The sequence below is a fragment of the Astyanax mexicanus genome, chromosome 9, assembly GCF_023375975.1.
Source record: "Astyanax mexicanus isolate ESR-SI-001 chromosome 9, AstMex3_surface, whole genome shotgun sequence".
Taxonomy (NCBI): domain Eukaryota; kingdom Metazoa; phylum Chordata; class Actinopteri; order Characiformes; family Acestrorhamphidae; genus Astyanax; species Astyanax mexicanus.
In genome coordinates, this window is record NC_064416.1 from 4,495,021 (window position 1) to 4,511,540 (window position 16,520).

General features: G+C 36.4%; 1 protein-coding gene across 3 annotated transcripts in view; it reads right to left on the reverse strand.

Annotated features, from left to right (window-relative positions):
* wt1b (WT1 transcription factor b) overlaps positions 1-15,789 on the reverse strand; it is a 43,058-nt gene extending 27,269 nt beyond the window's left edge. Inside the window, exons 1-3 of one of the 3 annotated variants that reach the window (XM_049483773.1) lie at positions 14,843-15,789; positions 6,217-6,330; positions 3,604-3,694 (exon numbers count right to left, since the gene is read on the reverse strand). In XM_049483773.1, the coding sequence (XP_049339730.1) occupies positions 3,604-3,694; positions 6,217-6,330; positions 14,843-15,197 (560 nt within the window). In that variant the 5' untranslated portion in view covers positions 15,198-15,789. The remainder of the gene's footprint in view (positions 1-3,603; positions 3,695-6,216; positions 6,331-14,842) is intronic. The other 2 variants (XM_049483771.1, XM_049483772.1) reach the window with 2 other exon arrangements.
* Between the last annotated feature and the right edge of the window lie 731 nt (positions 15,790-16,520).

Genomic DNA, 16,520 nt, shown 5'->3' on the forward strand with positions numbered 1-16,520 from the left:
TGAAGTATAGTAATGAAGCGTTTGTACTCTATATGTACATTACTTGACACTTCTGGTCCGAAACAGTAATTAACAAAAAATATATGCTATAACTAATGAACATTACACAAATTACAACTTAATAATTCCAATATAAACAAATTAACTTACTTTTTTGTCACAAACGCTCACAAAAAAACAGCAGCCTTAGCTAACAGGTCTGTACAGTTCTTCCAGCAGCAGCTCAGCACTGGAGCAATTAGCTGCTCAACCCCTTCCACAAGCCCTTAATTACTGCAGTGCTCTGATTGGCTGAGAGCTTTCACTAATTGCTGGTTATTAACAGGGAATGCCATTCTCTTAAAGGGACCTTGCACCTTTCTCTCTAGTACAAATGGAAACAGTTTGGCAAAAAAAAAACGAAATATAATAATTTATCAGTGTTTACTGTATGTATTAGGTTTAATTTGCGGACAAAACTTTAATAAGTCCACATTTTTTAACACAATTATTTTATTTAAATTTATAAATGCGACCTTTATATGGCAATAGAATAAAAACCAACAACAATTGTGTCACTCAAAAACCTTCTTTCTCCCAAAAGTATTTTGTAAAAGTAATTTTGGAGCATTCATATTGGTCCATTCATTATGAAAATAAAAATAGCAAAATGTTCAGTACCAGTCAAAAGTTTGGATACACCTTCTAATTCAATGTTTTGTTTTTTTTTTCATGTTTTTTTTTTGTTGTTGTTGTTTTTTCTTCTGAATGGGCATACACTACTGGTCAAAAGTTTTAGAACACCCCCATTTTTTGCCCATTATTTTTGCCATTTAAACTCATTTAAATTCAGGTCTAGTCAATTAGAAATGGTACAAATTACAGTGTTAAAAAAATAGCAGTAAACTGTCAGAGCCTTGAAGGGAAAAAATATATATATATATTAGTATATTGTTTACAAACCGAAAAAAAAAAAAAACATATATTGCTTTTAAAAACTGAGCTTTAGAAATGGATTTGCCTTTAACTCAGCTTAACATTGGACTACCATATTTAAGAGACTATAAAGAGCACTGGATTATGAGGCGCACCATCAATAAACTACTATTATCTGGTCTATTTTCATACATAAGGCACACCAGATTATAAGGCGCATTTTAAGCGACAAAGTAAGTGTGCTAGTGCTAGTAAATGCTGCCTGATGTGCATGTTTCTGAACTTTGCACTGCAAAAGAGCTAGCACTGTTATTAGCAGCTAATGCTAATACTGCTCCAGCCTTAGTGCTGGAGAAACTTCACAGAAACTCCTGTATAACTCTGTACTTTTGTGAAAAGGCTTTACTGCTTCTTAATACCTGACTGGTAGAATTTATACATAAGGCGATGCAGATTATAAGGCACGCTGACGATTTTAGAGAAAATCTATAGGTTTTATGAATTAAATGATTGTCCAGCTCTAAACTGGAGTATAATTCGGTTAAACATTGGTTAAACTGTAGTATCAGATCCACCATGCTTGCAGTAAAAGAGGGATGTGATGGTGTGAAGGCATGGCTCATCCTTATCTATCCTAGTTCCGTTATTTTGGGTTCTCCGTGATCTTCTTCTCTCCAAACATGAGAACAGTATTTGAGGAATGCGAGCTCATCAGTGCAGCGCTAATGAAACACTCTGACTGACTTCAGATCCAGCGTTCTGCTCTCCTGCGTTCTCCCAGAGTCACACTGACCTCCTTCATCATCTCCTTCATCTTCATCTTCAGTATCCCTCTGTTTTTCTACCCTTCCTCTCTCTCTTTCTCTCTCTCCTCTAATCCTGATAATCCCCCTCTCTCTGCCTCCACTCCTGTCCGTCCCTCTGTCTTTCCCTGATCTGGGTTCCTGATCTCTGGGGAAGGCAGGGCAGGAGGAGGAGCCGGGCTGTAGATCATGCTGAGTGTATTTTGGCCTGCTGAGAGCTGCTGTGCTGCTCTTCACCTCTACACACACATCCCGGATCCCCGCAGAATACATACTGGATGTTTGTGAGACACACAGAGCTACACAGCTGAACTGCATCAAACAATCACAATTCTACTACACTGTAAACGAGTTTTTTCATTAATTATAAATGTCTAGTTGTGTCTTTAGTATAAATGAATAAATGCCATGTGAGCTGGTTTTTGTGAAAAAAGTGCTCCGGTGATCCGGTATAACACTGCTTTAGTCCGGTGGAGGAGTGGGCGGGGAGAAACAATAGGATTTCATACATGCAAACATATCGCTTCTGATTGGCTGACAGCACTATGAGGCAGCGAGACAGACAACAGTTAGTAACATACAGTAAGCTACTGTACATCCAAACGTCCAACAAACATCCAAACGTCCAAACGTCCAACAAACATCCAAATATCCAACAAACATCCAACAAACATCCAAACGTCCAACAAATGTCCAAACGTCCAACAAACATCCAAACATCCAACAAACATCCAAACATCCAACAAACATCCAAACATTTAAACGTCCAATAAACATCCAAATGTCTAACAAATGTCCAAACGTCCAACAAACATCCAACATACATCCAAACATCCAACAAACATCCAAATGTCCAAACATCCAACAAACATCCAAACATCCAGCAAACATCCAAACGTCCGAACATTCAAACGTCCAACAAACATCCAAACATTCAACAAACGTCCAAACATTCAACAAATATCCAAACATCCAACAAACAGCCAACAAACATCCAAACATGCAACAAACATCCAACAATCGTCCAAACATCCAACAAACATCCAAATGTTTAAACATCCGTCCAACAAACATCCAAACACCCAAACGTCCAACAAACATCCAAACGTGCAACAAACATCCAACAAACGTCCAAACATCCAAATGTCCAAATATCCAACCGTCCAACAAACATCCAAACGTCTAACAAACATCCAAACATCCAACAAACATCCAAACATCCAACAAACATCCAAATGTCCAAACATCCAACAAACATCCAAATGTCCAAACATCCAACAAACATCCAAACATCCAGCAAACATCCAAACGTCCGAACATTCAAACGTCCAACAAACATCCAAACATTCAACAAACGTCCAAACATTCAACAAATATCCAAACATCCAAGAAACAGCCAACAAACATCCAAACATGCAACAAACATCCAACAATCGTCCAAACATCCAACAAACATCCAAATGTTTAAACATCCGTCCAACAAACATCCAAACACCCAAACGTCCAACAAACATCCAAACGTGCAACAAACATCCAACAAACGTCCAAACATCCAAATGTCCAAATATCCAACCGTCCAACAAACATCCAAAAATCCAACAAACATCCAAACGTTCAACAAGTCTGTGAGGCTGTCAGTGAAGATGTATACTGGAAGTTGTAACCTAAACTCTGCTGGCTGCTTTTTGTACAGTAAATTAGCCTAAATCAGAGAACTGGAGCGATTCTATTCACTGAAATGTCCCAAATTAAATGTACAGAACTTATATTATCAATTATTAAGAAAGTAATAATGTAATATAAACTGTTCATACATAAATACAGAGATATATTTGTGTTGATATCCAGGAATATCATTATCAGAGATCATCATCAGGTCGAGTACCTGTTGTAAGCATTTCGCAAAAGGAGAGCCTGTCCATCGGTGGGGGCGTGGCAACCGTAGACAGGGGGTGGAGCTGGGTACTGCTGATCACCTGTAAAGAAAAGAAAGCTTTTAATACTAATGGTGGGTCTTTTTAAGCCCGTTCTTGGGCTCCCTATCTCCTTATAAGGGCGTTTTTTCCCCGGCCGTGTCCCAATTCACTAGCCGGGTTTGATCCCGCGTGATGAGCGGTGTGTTTATTTAATTTTTTTTTTTTTTCTTGGGTTTACCTGCTTTGAGATCAACTGTCCTGCAATTGGGTTCAACAACCCTCTGGGCCAAAGAGCTACTAGTCTGTAGCACTACATCCCATTACACTTCATTTTGTGTTCCACCACGTAATAGCTTGGAAAATATCTTGCCTGCAGCCAAACTTAATTGCCGAACCCTGACTCCTTAAAGGGAATGGCAATTGACATGCTAACTGGTTTATTTTATCTTACGCCCAAACTACTTTTCCCATCGTTACAATAGCAAAGACAGCTTGCCTATAGATCACTAATGTAGGGCCCAATGTATCAACTCAGGAATTGTCTGTTTCAGTTGTTGGATGGATACCAACTGTATTGATACAGTACAGACCTTCTCTTTTTTAATTCATCAAAACTATGAATGAACACATGTGGAGTTTTATGTACTTAACAAAAAATGAGCTGAACCTCCACAGTCACCGGACCTGAACCCAATCCAGATGGTTTGGGGTGAGCTGGAGCACAGAGTGAAGAAGGCAAAGGAGCAACAAGTGCTAATAAACACCTCTGGCAACTCCTTCCTTCAAAACTGTTGGAAAACCACCAGTTCAGGTGGCCACCTCTTGAAGATCATTGAGAGAATGATGCCAAGAGTGTGCAAAGCAGTAATCAGAGCAAAGGGTGGCTATTTTGAACAAACTAGAATATAAAACATGTTTTCAGTTATTTCACCTTTGAAAAAACTCCACATGTGTTGATTCATAGTTTTTATGCCTTCAGTGAGAATCTACAATATAAATAGTCATGAAAATAAAGAAAAGAGAGAGAAAGAAAGAGTTCAGTAATTGCTGTACACTTATTCTTGTTGTATTTAGAAGTGGTCCAGTATTATCACCTTGACTGATCACATTTTATTTAACAAATTGTTAAAATCTATTTATTTAATCAAAACCAGCAGTTATTGGTAATTATCTAAGAACTCACATTTTCTATTGCTTTTAAAACAGGTTTATGGGAAAGGTTGCAGACTACAGTTGGTAACAATCTTTTTAAAGCTTCTACAACCAAGCAGAGTCCAAGCAGTAGCATGATACTCGACCCCTTCATGTTTCAGGTTTGTAGATTCTAAGAAAAGAAAACATAACTTTATCACATTTCCCCGATCTCCTACTCCTCACTTCCTGTTTACTTGTGAAACAAAGCTTTTAACGGGGGGACTAACGGATTGTTCTTTGGGGAGCAGATAGCAGAGTGTGGGCTTCTCCTCACTGCAGTTATCCAAACAACCCCGCGATCTCTCAGCTCATAAAACACCACCGCCAAGACCCGAACATGACCACAGCCTCAACTCCAACCTACTCAGCAGCACTCAGAGAGGCCTCAGAATCTCTAATGTCTATATATTATAGATGTATTAAACACAGAGTGATCTATTTAAAGTGTTTATTTCTTTTATCGTTGATCATTATGGCTTACAGCCAATGAAAACTCAAAAATCAGTGTCTCAGAAAATTTTAAAATGATATAAGGCCAATTGGTACAATTGGCAGTGTGGGCAGTGTGCCAAGTCCTGCTGGAAAATGAAATCCGCATCTCCATAAAAGTTGTTTTCAGCAGAGGGAAGCTGTAAGATATGAAGTGCTGTAAGATTTTGTGGGAAAACAAAACTGCACTGACTTTAGACTTGATAATAAATCACAGTGGATCAACACCAGCAGATGACATGACTCTCCAAACCATCACTGATCATCAGTAAATTTTACATTTCATTTAAAGGAAATCAAGGGAGCAGAGTCTGGAGGAAGAGTGGAGAGACACACAGTCCAAACTGCTCAAGGTCTAGTGTGAAGTTTCCACCAATCAGTGACAGTCTGGAATAAACCAATTAGAGAGTCAGGTGAGCTCGGACTTTGGCGGATTGCTATTTTAACAGTGCAGCTACCTGGATGTGTCCAACGCTTCTCAGCAGGGGAAACTGATCTGCTTGTTCACGCTGTAAAGACTACAGCCCAGTATGCTCAACTTTGAATGGCAAAAGAGCTAGCGCTGAGGTTAGCTACTAATGCTAATGCTGCTGCACCCAGCCTTAGTGCTGGAGAAACTTGACTGAAACTCCTGTATAACTCTGTACTTCAGTGGAGTGGCTTTACTGCTCCTTAATACCTGACTGGTAGAATTCATACATAAGGAGCACCAGATTATAACGTTCACTGTTGATTTTTAGGAAAATTTAAAGATTTTAAGTGCCCCTTATAGTGCCAAAAATACAGTAGATATATTCACAAGTATTATTTTTTAAACAGTGCAGGTGGAAGGCATGAAAAAGACTGTTAGCGGGAACACACTCCACTCCTCCAGCAGTGTGTCAGGATCGAGTGCTTACCCATGGTGCTTTGTGGAGACATGGTGTCCTCGTGTTTGAAGGGGTGTGAACAGGGGAAAGGAGGAGAATGGTGAGAAGGAGTGTGTCCATAACTCTGAGCACCGTCCAGACCTGCTGAGGAAGAAGAGAGAGAGAGTTTAAGAGGAGGTCTGGGTAAAAATAAAGTAGGAATAATATATATTATAATTCAGACACATTGGAGGATTTTTTCTGAAATTATGTGTTAGTTTAATGCCAGATGTAACGGGAGACACACCTTTCAAAAAGTTCTACTTTTATCACATCAGTTAAAAAAAAATTACCCAAAGTTCTGGAGATCATCAAGAAAGTGCTTTTTATATTTGTTTGAGATCAAAGTTAGTTTGATAATCTGAAAAATGTAAGTAGGCAAAAACAAAAGCCAAAAAGACAGAGAGACAGAGAACGAGAGAGACAAAAAGAGAAAAAAATAGAGAGAAAGAAATAGACAGAGAGAAAGAGAGAGAGAGACCGAATGAGAGAGAAAAAGAGACAGAATGAGAGAGAAAAAGAGACAGATAGTTGTTGACAAAAGTTGTTAATTGCAATGCATGCCAATAAAGCTATTTTAAATTGAAATTGAAATTGAAAATTGAGAGACAGAGAGACAGAGAGAAAGACAGTGAGAGAGACAGAGAAAAAGAGACACAGAGAGAGAGAGAGAGAGAAACAAAGAGAGATATAGAGAGACAGAGAAAAAGAGACAGAGAAAGAGAGAGAGAGAGAAAAAGACAGAGAGAGACAGAGAGACAGAGACAGAAAGATAGACAAAAAGAAAGAGTGAGACAGAGAACGAGAGAGACAGAAAGAGAAAGAAATAAAGAGAAAGAAATAGAGAGACAGAAAGAGAGAGACAGTATGAGAAAGAGCGAGAGACAGAGAAAATAGAGACAGAAGGATAGAAAGAGAGTGAGAGAGACAGAGACAAAAAGAGAGAATGCAAAGAGTGTGTTATAGATATTACGCTGGTTTAAGGACTGACCCCTGATGGAGGATTTCCTGGATGAGTGGAAAGTTGGCATTTTTCATCATGGCTCAAAACAGCAGATTTAAATAATTAAAAAAAAAAACATCAGTTACTAAATCCTGATTCCACCACAGCAGCCAGAACCAGCTCTGAACCTCTCAAAACTCAGAAACCCTCACACAACAAACAGCCCGGCTCACGAGTATTCAACACACCAGACTTCTGCTGTGGTTTATAGTCAAAATTAAACAAATAAATGCTCAAAATACCTCAGAAATGCATTAAAAAACCACACAAACACACACTAAAGCTGAGTTATTAATCACAGGGTTGTGGGTTTGATACTCAAGGCCACTGGTGGAGAAAACTTAAAACCCTTTAACTGATATTTCAGTTGATGGATTTGTTAATTTGGTGCATTTCACCCTCAGTTTGGTTTGTTTTCACACAGGCAAAAACCAAAACGCACCAAAACACACCACTAACAAACCAAACAAGCATGTCATCTCCACTGATTGGTCAGAGCTGTCTGGAGCGGGAACAAGAAAGTACTTGTGCAGCGTAAAGTTGCTTTAATGCTGAACGCACTGTTTTCAATGGGATGTGGAGCGCAGACGTTCGCATAGTAAACAGAGTCATGTGGAAGTGAGCAGTGAGCGTTGCACATACAGCGTTCAGCGTGTAAACTTCTTACATGGAGCAGCAGCAGAAACGACACTTGTTCATAGCTGTAGTAATTATCAGGGTAATAAATCAGGTTAAACTGCACCTGAACAGCAGCCGTTCAGCCCTAATAAAAGGGTTATATATTTGATAGTTGGGTCTGATCTGAGACCAGATCACATTCTCACCACAAACTAATCTTTAGCGGGTCTCGGTAACAAATAGTTAAATATAATTTGTTAAAAATAGTTTAAAATAATAGTTAAAAATAGTCAGTAAAAATAATTTGAGGTGTTAAAAACGGCCTCAAATTAAACAATTACTCCAGTCCTCTCTACAAACTGGTGTGTTAAAGGCTGTTTACACTTACACATCTCTTTAACAAATGTGATTCTTTATCTCCTATCTCTCTATGTATCTTTATATATTTTTACATTTTTTAATTTTTGACATTCTATGAATCTGAAACTTGTGCTTTATGATTTATCGAAATTTCATGATGAATGGACCAATAGAAATGCTCCAAAATGACTCGGAATAAAAACTTTTAGATTGACTTCCACTGACAATCAGTGTCTCAAAAAATGTGATTATTATATAATACTCATTGGTACTTTTGGCAGTGTGTCAAGTCCTGCTGGAAAATGAAATCCGCATCTCTATAAAAGTTGTATAAAAGCATGAAGTGCTGTAAGATTTTCTGGGAAAACAAAACTGCACTGTCTTGACCTGATTTGTGGGTTTTTATTGGCTGAAATAAACCCTTAAAATAGATCACTCTGTGTTTAATACATCTATATAACATATGAGTTTCACATTTCCAACTGAATTACTGAAATAAAGAAACCTTTCAATGATATTCTATTTTTTTTAGATGCTCTAGTATACTACTGATAAACAAATAAAGAATAAAGAAAATAATTTTTTGATCAATTCAGTTGGGAGATTTCTGACATGTTGAGATGTTTAGTTGAACAGGAATATTAGGAGAAGAATATAATGTCAGGTGATCCCTCAACCAATCAGAATTACAGCAGAAACTGGAGGGAAGTAAATGATATGTTTTGAAACTTCTACAGTGTTTACATAGTATATCAAATTCTTTCATTTCTAACGTACGTCATTATTCCACACACATCCAGTACAGTTCACACAGCAGCTCTACAGCAAGTCAGCAGGATAAACACAGATAAACCCCTCCCCTACACAGAAACACTTTCATAATAATTCTCAGAAAACACTGAAAAACAGAAACTAGAGAAATATGATTCTTACTCTGCTTATCGTCTGCAGGACACTAGAGACCAATAAACCCACACTACTCATCAGCAGGATTAAAGTTATGAGTGAAATATATATTCGGGATGTAGGAGGAAATAATAAAACACTTAGATTAGTGCTGGACGGTATATCATGGTATTTTTCCAGATTCTGATGATATATCACTGTAGGTTTTTGACTTGCTGTACTGTTAGGAGTACATATTATCTGAAAAATAAAACAATTAGACTTAAAATAAAAATATTAAGGCTTTGATTACACTTGTCACTATAATTACGTTATCATGACTTACAATAAATGGACACAACCTTAATAATTTTACTTATCAGGGAGTGTCATTAATGTGAAACTATATGACAACTTATATTTTAAACGCAATATTTATTATTTATGATTTTATTTATAAAAGATTTGAGCCTGCCTGTCATGATAATTATATATAAAAAAAAATTGTTTAATTAGTTTAAAAACGCAGCAGTGTTATTTAATTTAATTTTAATCCTATTAGGATGTTTTTAATAAATGTAGTTTTTCAATTTAAATTTCTGAAAAATTCTTTAAAAGGTTGACTACTCTAAGCTTTTTTGAACTGTCTAATTATATTATTATATTATATCATTATTTTAGTGGAATAAAATGATAAAACGATCTTAAATTGACAATTATATTGATTATCTCAATAAATTCCGGGTCAATATATCATACATTCAAAACAGTTATTGTGACAGGCCTAGCTTTGATTACTATTGGGTTTACTTTCTCCCACAAAATTACACAATATATGCGGAAATCAGACTTTTTAGCAGAAAAAGAGCTGAAGAATATAAAAAATATTCCTTAAAAACAGATACGCCAACAATTTTAACACTTTCTTTACAAAACAAAATATTTTAACTAGTTCCATAAACACTATAAATGGACCTAAAATACTTAATGTTTAAGTACTTAACCTCTTAACACGCCCAGAAAAATATGATATTTAATATCTGGCTGTGTTTATGAATAGTTATAGGTTCAATATAGACACCCAATATACCATTTTAAAGCTTAGAATCTCTGCTTTTCTAGCCTATTTAGCTGTATCTCCTTTCAGAAATTAAACATTTAGGGCGAAATATGCCTTGGTTATGAAAATATTAAATCATAATTTTCATATGTCCGTTTATCGGACGTCCATATTTGATCGAATGCGGACATGTTATACACCATTCGAACCGTCTGGCTCTCCGGATTCCGAAACTGTGCTCCGTTTTACTGTAGGATGTACGGTCCCTGAATTAGAGCTGAAAGAGCGCGTTGCAGCGCGTGTTCAGAGTTGAAAAATGCTCAGGTTTGGTCCTGTATTTACCTAAAGTCACTCCCCCCACTTCCAGTCCTTTGGAGAAAGAAAAGACCATTACTGGTTCAAATCACTATAATTCCTAAACAGTAATAGGTAGCAGTTTAAAATGTCAAAACCCTTGTTCCATATAAATAGTTCATTTTATGTGATTGAAAATAAAAAAATAAAATAGAAAATCTGAAAAGCGCCTAAAAAATGTCCTGGTTTTTACCATATTTTGGCCATTACATGTTCAATTGAATAATTAAAATGCTTTAAATGAATTGTGTAAAGGCTTCTAAGTAATATTAATTCATAGAATTGACTCCAAGTTATTTAATATTGGAGTGATAAGCCTTCAAATGTGAGTATGTAATTTCAGGCGGAAAATGGTAAAAATAGGCTTGGAGCTTAAGAGGTAGATATTTCTCAGACGCTCTATTGCACATAAGTTTAATATCAATCAGCCACAATTTTCTTCTTTCTTCAGTTAACAAATAAATTCAGTTCAGTGTGCATTAAAGATTATCCATCAAGCTGCAGTATTTAAATGATTCTGCACCCAGGACTGATTCAGAGCTTGTCTGGGGGACGAGAAGAACTTTTCTCCAAGCTGTGGATCGAATAATGGCTATTTGCTGTTGTTTTTCTATTTTACTTGGATAAAAACACTCATATAGTGAGGAACTGCAGCAGGAGCTCCTCAGATAAAGTGCTGTTCTCATGTTTCTCATGTCTTAACTCCACAGAGCTGAGCTACTGTCACTCCAGTGCAATAGCTTTTGTTATGCTAACTGGCTAGTGTTAGCTAGCTAGCTGTATCTGCTTTGGTGGTGCTGTTCTACACAGCGTTCTGCAGCAGCTCTAACGATATGGCATTATGTGAAAAATGCACTTTATCTGAGGAGCTCCTGCTGCTGTTCCCCACTGTATGAGTGTTTTTTTTTTATCCGCGTAAAATAGCATATCAGTTTTAAAATTTCCCCTCCAGTATAACAGATGAACTGGTATACGCCCAGCACTAAGTTAGATACGTGTGAAGATGTGTGAGAGATGTCAGTAAGTTCAGAAGTTCAAAATGAGGTCACGGCACGTTCTGAGCTGATGCTGAAATCTGTGCATTAGCTAATCTTACAGTGTTACACAGTGATACAGCGTATGTGGCAAAGCACTAAATAATGACTACAGCATTTCTGCGATATTATCGAAAATGGCAAAAATGGAGATTTAAAACTAGCTGTTTTGAGTTGACAGCAATATAAGTATCACTATTTACTATTTATAGGTTTATGTTTGAGCAAAATGAATATTGATGTTTTGTTCTATAAACTACAGACAAAATTTCTCCCAAATCCCAAATAAAAATATTGTCATTTAGAGCATTAATTTACAAAATAAGGAAAAAGATGCAAATCTTTCAGACCTCAAAAAACAATAATACTAATGTTTTGAGTTCAGAAATCAATATTTGGTGGAATAACCCTGATATTTATTCATGCATCTTGGTATCATGCTTTCCAGTCTTACACACTGCTTTTGGATAACTTTATGCCTTTACACCTGGTGCAAAAATTCAAGCAATTCAGTTTGAATTGGTCTCAATTGTTTTCTGGAGCTGTTTATATATTTCAGTGTAGTGTTTATTTAATAAGCATATCAAGGATATCAAGAGTGCTTTAAGGACACTGACCTTACTGAACATATCATTATTGAGAGTGTTAAAATCCTTTAAATTGGATGAAATTCAGCAGAAACAGAATTAAAATCACTGTATTCTGCATGAAAGAGCATTTAAAAAGCAGAATGTTAAAAATTAAACATTGTGTATGGTTGAAATATTAAATATTATGATACACCACAGGTGGTGGTTTTTATTCTATTTCTATCAATATTAGAATTATCGTAATTTTAATCGTTTAGACTAAAATGAAGAAATAATTCTGCCCATATCATCCATCACTACTCACTTTATTGCTAATGTGTTTCTAATGTGTTTATCTCCTCCAGAGCTCTCAGGAGAGTGTGTAATGTAGACTGTATGATTTATCCTCTTTATAAATACAGTGATAATAAAGGTCATGCAGAGGCTGATGTTGCAATGCTGAAATCTCCCTGTGCTGCAGATCTACTGGAAGAGTGTGTCAGAACTGTGCTTTACAGAACGGTAATGATGCATGAAGAACTGACCATTCATTCTTATTAACATTACTTTATAAAATATTCAAATAAAAATAGTCATTTAGAGCATTTATTTGAAGAAAATGAGAAATGGCTGAAATAACAAAAAAGATGCAGAGCTTTCAGACCTCAAATAATGCAAAGAAAACAAGTTCATACTCATAAAGTTTTAAGAGTTCAGAAATAATCAATATTTGGTGGAATAACCCTGGTTTTAATCACAGTTTTCATGCATCTTGGCATCATGTTCTCCTCCACCAGTCTTACACACTGCTTTTGCATAAGTGTTTTTACTGACACTTATGCATTTACTCCTGGTGCAAAAATTCAAACAGGTCAGCTTGGTTTGATGGATTTTTTTCAGAGCTGTATTTAAGGCTAATTCACTCTATATTACAGATAATTAGTTTAATGTTGATTCAGTCTGGAAAATGTGGTCTAATATGATGGTTTGCTGCCACTTTTCATGCTATTTGTAATTGTATTAAAGTACTGGTACTTACTGTAAAGTACAGTATCAGTCAAAAGTTTTTTCATTATTTAAAATGCATTCTGTATTGTAGATTAATACTAAATTTATCCAAACTACAAAGAAAATTATATAAAATTATTTACGAAACAAAAATATTTGAATTAAACCAGAATATGTTTTATATTTTACATGTTTAGATTAGACAGCTTTACACACCTATGCTGGATTTTCTCAGTCAGTTTTATGAGGTAGAGTCACCTGGAATTCAGGCTTTCAGTTAACAGCTGTGCTGAACTCATCAAGAGTTAATTACTTGAATTTCTTGTCTCTTAATAAAGTGTTTGAGAGCATCAGTTAAAGTAAAGAAGTGAAGAGGTAGAGTTACAGGTATACAGTGAATAGTGAATATTTGAGTAATGTTCGAATCCAGATTATGAGAAGCAACAACTACTCAACTAAATAAAGAAATAAATACTTTTACCCTTTTGTTCATTTGTCAAGAACAGCAAGTGTTTCTGGGCCAATTTGACGTCTAAAACCAAAAACATCCCAGCCAGCAGTGTATATATTTCATTACTAACTACTATACTAATCATTCTATCAATATTTATTGCAATAGTTTTCATTACCTCTAACAGGCAATGCTTTAATTAGGATAATTCACTCTTTTTTCATTAAAAAAAATACACGTTAAAATACTTTTAACTGTTTTTCCTAGATCATTAAACTTTAAAACGGTTAAATTTGACCCATAACATAACAGGAGGGTTAAGAAAAAATGAAGGTCAGTCAATCCAAAAAGAAGAATTTCAAGAATTTGAAAGCATCCTCAAGTGCAGTCACCACAAAGACCATCAAAAACTTTGATAATGAAGAAACTGGCACTAATCAAGGGGTTATCTCTGTTGCACAGGGTAAGTTTAACAGCACCCCAGTATTTTGGTTTGTTTAACACACTTAAGTTACTACGGTACATGATTCCTTATGTGTTCCTTCATACGCTGGATCACTTCAGTATTTAACATTTACAATGTAGGAAAAAAATACATTTTATTTGTCAAAAACACAAAAATTAGCAAACATTTTATTGAACACATTACAATATAAGAGAGCACTTTAAAATGATGAGTTTCTTTGATTTTACCAAGTTGAAAACCTCTGGAATATAATCAAGAGGAAGATGGATGATCACAAGCCATCAAACCACCAAACTGAACTGCTTGAATTTCTGCACCAGGTGTAAAGCAGCATAAAGTTATCCAAAAGCAGTGTGTAAGACTGGTGGAGGAGAACATGATGCCAAGATGCATAAAAACTGTGATTAAAAACCAGGGTTATTCCACCAAATATTGATTTCTGATCTCTTAAAACTTTATGAATATGAACTTGTTTTCTTTGTATTATTTGAGGTCTGAAAGCTCTGCATCTTTTTTGTTATTTCAGCCGTTTCTCAATTTCTGTAAATAAATGCTTTAAATTACAATATTTTTATTTGGAATTTGGGAGAAATGTTGTCTGTTGTTTATAGAATAAAACAACAATGTTCATTTTACTCAAACATAAACCTATAAATAGCAAAATCAGAGAAACTGATTCAGAAACTGATTCAAAAACTGAAGTGCTCTCATTTTTTTTTCCTTTTCCTTATGTGGATTATATGTAACAGCGTGGGCACTGTGGGCACTGACTGGAACCTAACCACGGTTTTAAACAGGAGGTCACTCACCCTGACTCTGAGTCTGATAAGGTCCACCGGGGAACGCTCGGCTCTGACTGGGCGGTGGATCTGGGTAGTTTCCGTGCCGGCAGCCGGCCGGTGTGGTTAGCTGGCCTGAGAAGTGTACGGTGAAGGCTCCGAGGCCACAGTGCGGGTCATCGTGAACGTCGGGGAGCCCCCAGCCGGGCTCCTGCTTGATGAAGGAGTGTGAGGGCAAGGCCCCGGGGTGAAAGTCCATAATCGGACCCCATTGAGGGGCACTGCTGTTGGTCCCTGGCACGGTGGGCACTGCGGGCACGGCGGGCAGCAGGGTGCTCAGATCTCGAACGTCCGATCCCATCAAGCCAAACGATTCGGTCAGCATTGAGGAGGAATGGTGGTTTAAAGAGGCGAGAAGATGCTGAAATGTGAGATAATTGTTGGGAAGACTCCACTTACATGAAGAAGACGGGAATCTACAGAAGAACTGGTCAAGAATGATCAGAAAAAGCCAAAAACGTAAGACGCCAATGGTCAAAATCTGGAATCTGGATCTGGAAGCAGATCAGACTCATCAGCACTGATGGATCTGGCATTGGTTCTTCTGGATCCAGCTCCAGAACCTCATGCAGGGTGCTGAGACCAGTGCAGAGTCTTGGACGGGGAGTGCAGGCGGGTGAGGAGGTAGGAGTGAACCTCTGATTTCTGAGAGCGTCTGGAGCTCGTCTTGGTCTCTCCCATCTAAAACAGCTTGGGCTCGGCCCAGGGGGCGGAGTCAGGCTGAAGCTAAGGGAAAATGATGAGCGCTTCATTAGCTTTAGTCATCTCCCAGGACAGCACTTTCTGTGTTCTGACTAATGTCGTGCTGAGTGTGTGTGTTGCAGTGTGTGTGTGTGTTGCAGTGTGTGTGGGAGTATGATTGTATACATTTCTTCTGTGGTCATGTGCTTTTCACCAGCACTTAATAACACCTTTTCCCTTTTTATTCAATGTATTTTCGAAATGTATTTAGAATAATATTAAAGATATGAAAACGGTTAAGAGACACATATGGAATTACGTAGTAAACAGTAAAACAAAAAAACAATTTTATATAAATTATATAAAAAAATATAAATAAATAAATAAATAAATAAATAAATAAATAAATATATATATACTTTTTATCACATATACATATATTATATACACATTATATATATATATATATATATATATATATATATATATATATATATATATATATATATATATATATATATACACATATATATATATATACATATACACATACGTGATAACTGGGATCAAGTCAAAAATTTTGGAGATGCGGATTTCATTTTCCAGCAGGACTTGGCACACTGCCCACACTGCCAAAAGTACCAATTGGTCTTATAATATAATATTCCAATTTTCTGAGACAATGATTGTTGGGTTTTCATTGGCTGTAAGCTTTATAATCATCAACAATTACTAAATAAATAAACGCTTAAAATAGATCCCTCTGTGTTGAATACATCTATATAATATATAAGTTTTACATTTTTATTGACATTTCTTTTAGCTCAGAATAAGTTAATAAATAAGTTTGATGGAAAAAAATGTAGGCAACCCTCGCTCCAGAAAGCACCACCAACCCAGACACCCCTTCACCCCATCTCTAATCTGAACAGATAAGAATGAAAGTGAAAGAAGAGAAGGGAGGGAG